The sequence below is a fragment of the Poeciliopsis prolifica genome, unplaced genomic scaffold (genome assembly GCF_027474105.1).
Source record: "Poeciliopsis prolifica strain line A6 unplaced genomic scaffold, Auburn_PproV2 SCAFFOLD002, whole genome shotgun sequence".
Taxonomy (NCBI): Eukaryota; Metazoa; Chordata; class Actinopteri; order Cyprinodontiformes; family Poeciliidae; genus Poeciliopsis; species Poeciliopsis prolifica.
The window spans coordinates 18778465-18790812 of record NW_026562377.1 but is presented as its reverse complement, the minus strand read 5'-3'; the positions used below and the strand labels follow the sequence as shown (position 1 = coordinate 18790812).

The window sequence follows — 12348 nt, the reverse complement described above, 5'->3', positions numbered from 1 at the left end:
GCTTTCTTTGGCTGAAATCGGCTTCTTTTGCAAATAGGTTGTCTCCTGTCAGAGCACGCCGGTGTCTCTGCCTGTCGTAAAAATGGCACATTTCTCACTTTTGGCACATGTTGTCAGTGTTGTACCCCTCCTCAATTTGTGTTCTGAGCCTCCATCCTTCCCTCCTCCCCCTCCTGGTTTGACTAAAATCCAATTTACTGGCTGTCAGCTCAACTCTATAATCCTATCCACTGCTGTAGCGGAGAGGTAGCTCTTTGAATTTTACCATTTACTGTATTCACTGGTTATAGCTATATATACCATCTTTCCCCATGTCTGTATCCTATGCTACCCTACCTCATCTTCTCTTGGCCAGTGTGTATGGAGAGTAGGCGAGCGTGTTGTGTGTCTTTGGAGATAAAGTCCTTTTTCTGTCACTGCAGGATTTTCGTCTTGGGGTAATATGTGTAGTTTATCTTGCAGCAAAGAAACATTAATCGTATCACTTCAGCGCACTCTGGCTGCAGGGGAAATCAAGACTCCACAGCATGCGTGTGAATCCAGCGCGAATGAGTCTCATATATAGAAAATCAATGCACAAGTTTTTTTTTTCTTTTTTTTTTTTGAAAGTACAAGTCCTCTTTACTGCACTTGTTACATAACGCGCAGACCAGTGTTTTGATTCATTAAATATGCACAGTAAGATGAAATGACTTTACTAAAAATCCATAGCTAAAAGTTAGGTTGAGTTTATCTCCAAAGACTCCTTCTCGCCAATTGTTTCTGCAGCAAATTTCTGTATTTTGGTGGATTCCTTACGTTTGGGTCTCCTTTATTCACAATCATAACACAAAAAGAGACCGTCACATACCTACATTTTCTGCTTTGAATGTAATGGTAACCGATTCTCCCTGTGATGCTGACGTATTCCTCAAGCCCTTGTGTCTTCTGCTCCGAACTCAATTTCCAAGCACCGTCCTGCTCTTTGTCATATTATATGCATGTACCAGGGAAAGAGAGAGAGAGGGGTTGGGGGTGGGTGACGGTTGTTGGTGGGCGAACTCACTGCCCAGTGTGCGCAAGTGTGTATGCTCTTGTGTGCATCTCTATGAGCCGACACGGGTCTCTGCCACAGTAAATAAAAGTCATGGCCAACCAGAGCGGTGCACAATGGTCTCCCTGCAGACCGCCGTGGCCTCCATCGCCCCTTAAACATTTGCATTTCTCCACATTTCCCCGGAAAGGGCTGCATTTCATGAATGGTAATGAAGGTGGGAGTTTTAGTAGAGAGTGCACGAGAGATGGCCTCGCAATTACTCCGGGATGGTCAATTTGCAAATTTCACAGTGGGTCCCACGGCTGTGATATGAAAATGAGGGAAATGGATAGGCCCCCAAGACATCACTAACATCAACAATTAATACTGCCATTTTGATACTGCTCATATATATATTCAGATAGATGATGAGAAATATTAAGTCATAACACTACGTTCCAGAAAGTGTATTCTGTACAATGTATGTATTATTTTTTGCATTTATGCAGTGTCTCCCCACAGATGCCATGCTTTTTTTTATCTCAGTGCAGGATGGAAAGCTTTTCTTAAATTCATTTCACTGTCCTTCAAGCAGGCAGTCTGCAGGTGTATGCGTGTAAGCTGTGCGAGTGGGGGTTCTCTCCACATGCGCTTCTCTTCAGCAGGAAAGAAGAAAGTTTGTGTACAGATAAGTTGTCTGTGGAATATTCAGGGTGAGCCCACAGCACATTGTGGGACTGGAAAGAGGGACGGCGGGAGGGGGGAGGGAGAGGCAATGTATGGGTGGAGGGGCATGCAGAGAGGGGTTCATAGGCTGTCTGAACTCATCAAAGTGCGGCGGTCTGCTGTGTGTGTATAATGTCACGCCTTGAGGGGGTGGGGGCGATGTGGGAGGAGAGAGCTGATGAAGAGGTTGTAGGATACGGCTAACTAAAGGTGCACATGCCGACATGCTGAGCCTATCGGAGGTCTGGGCATAATGGCTCTGCCGCAAAGAGAAGGAAATCTGTAACAAAGTTTGATAAAGTGGAATACAGCTAGAATCACAAAGATGTAAAGTGAAATTTTACAGAGTTGGAACTAGTTAGTAGTATTGGGACGTTTACTCAGAAATATTTATAGGTTATTCTGATTCAAATGTAATATGAGTGTAACTATTTCAAACTAACATAATTACATTAAAGAGATTTTCAAAAAATTAAAACAATCCTTACATTTTTGCTGTGTGTGTTTGTAATTGTAAATATGTAAACACAGCAATGGTAGCAGTATTGAAATTGACATCAATCAAACCCCATCATTTCAACTCATTACACCGTGTTCCAAATTATTATGCAAGTGATATTTTCTGAGATTTTCTGAAATGGTCACTGCAAATGATGGTCAGTATAATTTTGAAGTAATGAACTATTACAGTATAAATCAAATTTTGCTGAACAAAATGAGAACAGTATCAAAAATAAAAAAAAAACTCAAAATGCACTGTTCCAAATTATTATGCACAACAGATTTTCTAAACATTTTATGGACTATAAAGAACTACAAACGGTTTTTCTTTGAATGTGCAGCATTAAGTGGCCTAAAATCAAAACCCATTTCAATCAAAAACATCTTAACAGGCCAAGTTACATGTTAACATAGGACCACTTCTTTGATATCACCTGGACAATTCTTGCATCCATTGAACTTGTGAGTTTATGGAAAGTTTCTCCTTGAATTTATTTGCAGGATGTCAGAAAAGTTTCCCAGAGCTGTTTTGATATGAACTGCATTCAGCCCTCAGATCTTCTGCTTGAGGAAACTCCAAAGGTTCTCAATAGGGTTGAGGTCAGAGGAGGATGGTGACCACACCATGAGTTCAAGTCAGTGAACAAGTCTGTTTGAAAATTAATCTTCATGTACGGCTGGGCCCACTGCCGCCGTTTCTGCTTGTGAACGGTTTAGGGGCCCAATTGCAGCTTCATGCACCGCAAGCCTCTGTTTTCATATCTTTCATAGCTACACTATCTGATGAGTTTCATCAGAGAGATCCTTTCTCTTTCCCCTAGTGCTTAAAACCTGTGGCCTGCTTAATAATATGGAACATCCTTCTTTGAGTTCATCGGATGAACTAATCAACCAGCTCTCTGAAATTAATTATTGCAATTCAAAGAACCCTGACACACAACACCATCTATAAATTTAATAGCACAACAAAAATGTAATTTTTATGACACTTAAATCCAATTTGCTTAATAATTTGGAACACGATGTGAATAACATTTATGAGCCCATCACCTACTTAATGACGACTAGACAATGAGTACCCCTTCACATGTTCACATTTAAATCAAAACAGTGCTATAAGCCTTAAATCAAAAATACAGAGTATAGCTTGATTTCAAAAGAAAGACGGACCTCAGTAGCTCTAAATGCAATAATGTTAGGTAGAAATAGAAGTAGCAGATAGATGGATGACACTGTAAATGCTGGATATTCAAATTGTACCTGATACCTCAGAGTATATGCAAGTTTAATAGGTGCTGTATGTGCATGCTGCTGTGCCTGTAAGCATGTTTTCACATAAAACCGTTTAAACAAAAATCTTGTGTTTAAGTAGAGGAAAAAAGCTCTTAATATTTGCCAAAGATAACCAGGTATACCATCGGGAGATAAGGCACAACTTCCATTCATAATGGCGCAAACTCTGCTTTCGTCTACAAAGTCGTAATTGAAGGTTGCATTTTTCTTATTTCTTTTGATGCCAACTAATGCTAGCAATGCAAGCCAATATTATATTTTTTTTTCACCCTTCAAACACTAAAGGAATATGTCGATAATCAGATGTACATTTTCAAAGTGACAGCACTAAAGATTAAATGGGTATTACATAAATTGGACTTATTCGTTTCTCGTCTCCTTTTGGATTTCCCGGATCCATGAAGATGAAACAAAAGAAGACAGTGCAGCAGCAATTAATTCAACACATCATCTGACAGCTTGTGTTTTGTCCTTCTTAAATAACAGTCAACAGTGTCACAATAGAAGCCGTTTGTTTCACATATCCAATACTATCTTTTGTAAACGATTGCGTTTAATTATGAAATAAAGCATTGACCAAGATTTTTGCTGTTGCAAAGCAAATATTGCACGACTCTGAGAACACTGTCTGTGTTGCCACATTATTTACACATTAAATTACATCTGGTATTACAATAGTTTATGATCACTGCACTCTGGTTTTCTCTACATTTTACATTTCTGTGTAACGTGCTTTTTCCAACTCACCGCATGTGCGTAAGAGCTGTAGGTGCTAAAGGGAAGGGCGATGGCTGGATTAAAGATGCCAAACTGCCCCACCATCTGCTGCATACGTCTGATGGTGCGCTCCTTGTCTGTGTCGGCAAACTTGACCACCAAGCTGGAAGAAGCGCCCTGAAGGAAAGAAAGAGGGGAAAAGAATGAGGGGCTTTTTCTGAAAATACCTCAAACAGTACTTGACACAGCCAAGAAAAAAAAAAAACATTAAACTGCATTACACTATATTTCCAATCAGTTTCATATGTCTGGTGATTGTAGAAACAGCTTCAAAGTACCCAAATGAAAAGCAACTGTGATGTCATTTGTTATTTGAAATGTTTTAGGCTTTCATGTTTATTAGCAGCACCAACCAATATTAACACCAATATGCTGATCAACAACTTCCTCTTCTCCATTGTTAGTGAAGGAAGCCTCAGTTGCAACATCTTTGCTCATTTTTATTACCAGAGAGGTTTCTTTTGGTTTTATCTGACATACAAGAGCATGGGACTATGAAATATGAGTAGAAATACAGTGTGCTTATTGAATGAACAGCTCCATAAGCAGATGAGAAGATGGGAAGCCTCATTTCATTCCATCATAAAATCACTTGAAGCAAAGCAGCTGCAGTCTGGTTAACACAAAACTTCAATTTGACTCGACTTTCTATTCTTCTGACACAAAACGGCACGACTTCTGGTCTATAGGGATCGATGAATAATTTTGTACCTTTAATGATGCAACTGAACTGTTTTGTTTTTTTTCATTTAACAATCATACAAGTTAAAACTCTGAGATAATAAACTTTTAATTGACTATTTAATAAAGTTCGGTTTTCATGAGCCACATTCAGACATGACATTTGTCAGGCGCTTAGAGTCAAAAACCACTGCTGACCAAAAAGAATGTAAAGGGTTTTCTTACATTTTGCTAAAACATCTTGCTGATCTTTATGACTTTTGGGTGTGTATGTCTGGTTATATCCTGCTATAACTTAAGACAGCATTTCAAAAAAAAAAAAAGAATACTCAAACATGATTCAGGGTCGTAATTAATGAAGCCATAACCTTGACGCTCTCCGTATTTCCCCTTCAGTCCACTGGATGATGAAACAACAAAAAACTCCCAGACTTTATCCTCTTGATAAAGTTTAACGGTTTATTTCAAAATAAAAATGATACGAATGTTACTTATCTACAAGTAGCTTAAAGAATAAGACGAAAGAGGCCAATATAAACTATATATCAAATTTGGATGCATGAGAGATTTAACTGGTAATCATTTTTATCCTAATAAATGATCATAAGAAATATAAACATAATTTATCCTAAAGGTCTGAATGAACTTAGACTTAATTGAAGCTTCTACAATGATGGTGTTGGTGTGATTGTCTGTTGTTACTTTATTTTAAAAATTGATGGAGAAGAAAGAAAACAACAAAGGAGAATGCTTAGCCATAAGTTCCTGGGTTAAAAGAGAAATGTTTTCATGTTATGTAGATGGACAGGACTCCAAAGCACTCCACCAAGTTAATCTTTGAATGTTTAACAGAAATAAAATCACAACTGTAGTCAAAAGGTCAAATGACATATTGTAGATTATAGTAGAGTTGAGAGTAGGAACACTTTTGAAGATTAATGTTTACTCTCATTTCATTCCAAAACCAATTTTGATATTTGTTTGCTGCTGGAGCACCAAACCAAACAGTGTTCAAGTTTTGACTTTCTGACTCAAACCTAAATAAAATTTTAAAAAGCAATCAGTTTAAGTGTTTCCGGCATTAGAAAATGCTTTAACAAATCTGTCCTTAAAGGCTCAAATAATATGATATTCAACCCAATGGTAACTCTGTGCAAACACTTGATTGGTACTGTACCGTACAAACTGAAGTGCAATTATCAATAAAGGCATCAGGATCTGTTATGTAGGTAGCGGTCAATTGCTTCTACACATCTGGACCCAATTTTCAAATGAGATTTTTTGTCATAAGGGAACTCTTTTCTATCCTGTGATGTTTTTATTCTTTATTCTCTTCTTGGCAGAGGCTCCAGCTATGCATTCATTAGCAAACTTCATCCTTCATTAATAATCTTCAAATGATTGAGAGCCAAGGTTGACCTTTTGTGTACTCCGCCTTCTTCCTGCCCTCTCCGCCCCAAACTGGCCAATTGATCCACATAAAAGGCCATAATATTACTCTGTTCTGACAGTTTAGAAAGGTTGTGTGTCAAGCATAATAAGAAGCCCCATGAAATTGATGCAAGACTGTCAATAACAGCGGTTGGCCTCTGATATGTCGGAACTAAACTGTGGGTATTTGGGAGTGGATGGGGTACAGCAATGATGGACTGCAAGCATGTTGTTCCAAATGGTATCCATAATGTCAGGTATTATTAACACCACATTCATTATGTTTTTAATTTTCTTGTCTGTGGTTTTTCTATCACACTAAGGTCTCCAGCTAATAAAGACATCCAGAGAGAGCAAAAGATACCCAAAGACAGGCACTGGACCTTTCGACTGTAGTTTATAGATTTTATGCTCTTCTTCTCCCTTTTCTCCCCACTTTGCTCAATATTTCCTCCCTCCCATTGCCCTCCTCCAGGCTTGCTCTGCTGAATCACAGGCTTGAAAGACTGCAGGTGTATGGCTAGTTGATTAGTTGGCTTTCTGACTGAATGACTGATTGTCTATTTAGCTGAATGACTCACTGGATGGAATAGAACCTCACTTTTTTATATATCTATTACAAAGTGACATTCAAAACAAAATGATTCAGCTCAGAAGACTTTTTTTTAAATAAGCATGTGTTACATTACCAGCACAATGTGCTGTGTCAAGTTTGTGCAGATTTATGTTATACCTTTTTTGATCCAGCATCCACAGCATTTGGAGAAGTACAGGATGGAGCAGTGCATGACTAGAGTAATAATGAGATATACTATAACATATTAAATATTTTAACGCTGTCTCACAGTTAAAAATATTATTACAGAGCTGGTAATGTGAACTGTATGTTAATCGTATCCTTCTCAAACTTTAAAAGGTTAGTTCAGGATTTCTCAAGTGAGATTCTGGTAAAGGTCATTACCAGTCAACACATTACTACCTCTTATCACTCTCTTTGCATCTTCATTAATGATGCATTCAGATTAGGTGGACTTTGAGGATGAATGTAATGGCTGGTCTAAGAGGGGGGTCACGACCAAAGCAGATTTCTAGCATGATAAAATAACTCCAATTTAAAAAAAAAAAAAATGTAATCGAGGTTAATGGGAATCTTATTTCATGAATTTTTAAAACCCAGGCTGGTTATTTTAAATGAAACTCCTGATTATTTACCATGAAAAATCAGGCAAGAGTTCATGCCTCCCTTTTGATCTTCCTTTGTGAAACAAAAATCACGAAAAGAAAATCTAGAGTTGTGACCAAAGTCAGTATCTATCAGAAAAAGAATGCATTGTTAAAAAAAGAAATAATCAAATTGGTTTTAAAAACCTCTATAATACTCCTTACTAGCTTCATACACAATTTCACAGAATGTGTTTCACATAGGAAGACAACTTCCTGTGTGAAAGTAACGTTTCTTCCAACCTTCCTCCAACCTTCACTTACTTAGTATTAGTGTCATTGTATTACTTAGTATTAGTGTCATTGTATCATTCAGACACCATGAGTCAAAATGCTTTACATGCTCTTTCCTCCGTACGTTTCAGAGAATATGAATATTTGTGATGCGTTATTATCCTTGTAAGTAATACCAATCAATATGATTGTTTTGAACTTGGTGTTGTTCTAATGTGGTCGATGTCTGCTTTGGTGTTGGCCCCTATCTGCTATCTTTGACATCCAACTAATCTATACTAGACTAATGCACCCAGAGATCTATTCATCGCAGATGATCTAAAACTTGCTGAAAGACATTTTAAAGAATCAAACATAAAAAATCCCAAACTATCCCTTTAAATAACATGTGGATCATAACCCTGATTATCAGGTTAAACTAATACAAGATAAAAGCATGTGATCAGTGTATGAATGCTGTATCACAGGCTGAATGTTAGAAATCTTAAAATTACTATCACTCTTTTGGTAATGTGAACTGCATGTTGATGATGTGCCTTTCCAAGAGAAAAGTGAGATGCATAATCTGAACATTTAGAATCTGTGCAGTCAAGTCTATTCTGTAAACAAAACACGAATATTCCTCCCTGAATAATAAAAAAAAACAAGGTTTCTTGTCAACTGACATTTCTGGTTACATATTAGCATCGTGTGACATTCTCTCGTAGCATTTTCGTTTTGGAAATATTTTCCATTAGGAGCCCAGGACACTGAAGCTGTGCCTCCCACTGGCTTTCCTCGGGACACCTGAATCTCGGGGCTTGTTGGCCAAGCATCCATTGCCACATTTGTTTATCTCTGAGGTTTTCCCATTTAAGCCTGTCAGGGAATCAGCGTGCAGAATCTCCATCGCTATAAAGAGAAGAGGATGGAGTGTGAAGTGAAAGTCTCATTAAATTTTTAAGCTTCCAAGTGTGAGCAGAATCCCCCTGCCGGGCGGCTCCCAGCTGCCTTGAGAGCCACTGAAGGAAGGGGAGCCACTGAAGGAAGGGGAGTTAAAACAGGGGGGATAAAGAGGCACTACAGAGACGTTTTCTGTACCAAAAGGAAAGACGGGCTCTTCAGCAATCATCTAATTGCCAACAACTAATTTTTGGTGCCTTTCCAAGCTTCACAATTTTATGAGAGTGAGGAAGATTAAGGTTCATTTTTGTGTATGAATTTCATTACTTTTAAACACATGCATGCAAGCATTTGTGTTTAGAAAAAAAAATAGAGCTGGGTTAGTACCAAGTCTTCTGCTGGTTCTTTCTTCTTGTTTTTTGTTTCTATAGAAAGTACTCTTAGCCGAGCGTTCCAGTGTTTAACTGTGTCTCTTTCCTGGACAAAGCAACTGATGGAGCCATCTCTTTTTCTGATTACATAAAACTCAGAGTTTTTGTTCCTCATAAAAGCACTTTTTTTTGCGTGAAGGCATGTTACTACAATATAATCTGCACTAGAGGTGAAAGAAAGTTTGCAGGACAAATTGTCTTTGCAGTTTGTGACTCAGGTACTGCAAATGGAAAAAGTGGAAATACTACTGATAGACTTGTTCGAGCTTAGCTTTGAAATATAAATGGAAAATATCAACAATTGGCAGCAAAAACATCTATAATTTGTTGGAATTATAGATGTTTGATTTTGTTTTTTTACTTTTGGTATATTATCATTAAAAACAATTAAATACTGAGCTTGATGAAACAGCCAATTTTACAGAATATTAAATGTGTTTTCTCTGTAATAAAGAAGATTTAAGGGAATCTTAAGATTTAAGGAAATATGAATATTGGTGATGAGTTATTATCCTTCTTCTTTTCTTCATTCTCAATCACCCGGTTCTCTCTGCTAAAGTAGTCTCACCTTATTTGCTTTCTTTTATTGTGAGATCATCCTGTGCCTGTGTCAGCTATAAAAGCCTGGAATTCATACGACATGGATATGGAGTAAAAAAAAAATAGAATAAAATAAAAAATTAACATGGCTCGGTGGGCTTGACCCATACCATCACCCCCTTTCCCGTCTCTGTGTAAGTCTATCCTGAGACCTACTTTTTACAAAGTCTAGCTGAATCTCAGCAAATTACTCAACAGCTATGGACGTAAATGTTTAATTGAGCTGCTGATACCCTCGAATAAAAATGTGTAAGTGTGTGCACACGGTAGCTAATGGCGGCCAAGGGATGGCTTGGAATATGAAGAAATTTCCATTTGTAGCATAGAGTAGTCGGGTGGCATGCAGATTCAGTGAAAGATATTACACTGACCCTGCTGATGAGATTTGATTCCTGAATTTCAAGAAAGATTTTGTTACTATTACAACTCTTTTTTTTCCCTTTTTGCAAGTTATCAATGACTAACTCTCCCTCCATGGGAGCACTTTCGAAAAGCACTTCAGGAGAGTATTTATAACCCTTGAAATTTGTCAAGTTAAAGCACATCCCAGAAATTACTTCACAAGTCTATTCCTTAATTTGTGACAGACCAAAACAGAGTTGTGTATAATCGTAAAGTGGTGAATTCAAAAATAAAAACCAAGAATGATGCCGCTGTCTGGAAGCTGATGGTACTTTGAGATGCTGATTGGGAAAAGGTTAGACCTTTAGAGGACACTGCATTGCTTTTTGGACTAGACCGCCAAGACACATTGAATCTGCTGTAGTGGTCCTACCAGGGGTGCAGGGATTTTAGCATGTTGTTGATACGCACATGCACTTTGACCTTGTGTCTTCTACACATATACACTTTCACAACCTGTGCATTACTTCACATCTCTGTGGAGGTATTCCCAGAAAGTTTTATTCAGATCTGATTTCAAAAAGTCGCATTGTCAGGGGCTCCAGTCACAGATGAGCATTGCTTCTCTATTTTCAGTGGTTTTACACTGAGACTGAAGTTCAGTGCACTCTACACCTTTATTTCATAAAAGGATGCTAAAGTATGGCAGTTCATAGCAGTTTATAGGGGTTGGTGTTGACATGACAAAATACAAAAGATGTTCAAAGGGCATAAATCCAAGGCACTGCATCCACACAGACCAGAAGCATTTTCCTCCAACAAACACAGAGAATGCACATTACACCCACGTCCTTCTAAATGAAAAGCACCATGTATTCTGCTCAAGTCCTGGGAAATAAGATCAGTCAGGGAATGTTTGACCCTGGTGAGGAGGTGGCAGCACTTCTGTTTGCGCACATTTATGTATGCAAAGATCCACATACACACCTGTGTGAATTTATGCACACTCATAAACTCTAAGGAGGCTAACCTCATGCTTTTCTGGACTGGCAGCTGATCTATAAACCTGCCATGTCTGGTTGCGGCGTTAGCATGCAATGCACTTTTACACCTTGGCCACAGCTACTATTGGCTGGACATTATTTATTCTAAGCTGTTTGACTCTGGCTATCAGCCATAGCCTTGAAGTGGCAGCAAGTGCAGAGTGCACACACATAGCTGATTTAGTTTAGTGGAACAGTTTTATTAGTCTTTTATGTAAGACTGAGAAAACTGCTTTTTAATAAGCCAGACAACTGGCAGTATTTCATTTCTTCGTGTTGTTTTTTTTTTTTTTAAGTTGCTACGAGACTTATCTAAAGTTGAGATCAATATAAACTTTAATATTATGCTTGTGGATAAATACTATGTGTGTTTCACATAGGATGTGTGCTCCCTGACTTTTCACAGGGTCTTTGCTACAATGATGGACGTATTGCTGTGAATAGCGCTGTCCTGCTGAGGCATAATAGTCCACCGTTGGTCTGCTAATCTCAGAGAGGCAGGCAACTGTGCCCTCTCCTCCCCCATCCACAGGATATGAGATGCTGATCAGATTTCTATAATCAATTTACCCGGAGCAGGAGGTATAAATCCTGTCCATTCACTCATTCTCCCTCTGCCTCTATTTCTCTCGCCCTCCTAATTTTTCCTCCCCTCCCTTCCCTTCAGCACCCTGCTTATAGTTAGATGAATAATTCAGAAGCCAATGTGGTGAAAGGTGGAGTAAACAAGTCTATTCCTTAATATCCCAAGAGGCTGCCAAAGAGAGACGAGCGAGGGCAGAGTGCTCGCATAGATAGGCTGAAAGCACAACACAGAAGGAGGGTATCTATGGAAAATGGACATTCACAGGCATTCTTTATGACTAGCAGCCATTTGCACTTAGATTGACTCAAAAGTTGCGCCAAGATGGCACAGCTGGCTTCTAGGAAGCCCCCACTCCACTTTCTCTGTTCCCAACATGCTACAACCATTAATAATGAAATCACACAGTGAAACACAACACCTGTGACACAGGGTCGAAAGAGTTCAGGATCTCTGAGAAGCTAAGGAAAGTAAGACCAGGACAAAAACAGAGCATACTGTACTTCAGCTTACTGTATAATACAAGACGTGACTCCCCCGTCCTCCTTCTAAATGTCACGGAGAGTAACTCCTTTCATGTCCTGGGTG

At 38.6% G+C, this 12348-nt stretch overlaps 1 protein-coding gene across 6 annotated transcripts in view; it reads right to left on the bottom strand.

The window, feature by feature from the left end:
• Positions 1-12348, bottom strand: part of celf5a (cugbp, Elav-like family member 5a) — a 221658-nt gene that overhangs the window by 27479 nt on the left and 181831 nt on the right. For all 6 annotated transcript variants that reach the window (XM_055047006.1, XM_055047030.1, XM_055047013.1 and 3 more), the window contains exon 6: positions 4283-4429. In XM_055047006.1, the coding sequence (XP_054902981.1) occupies positions 4283-4429 (147 nt within the window). The remainder of the gene's footprint in view (positions 1-4282; positions 4430-12348) is intronic.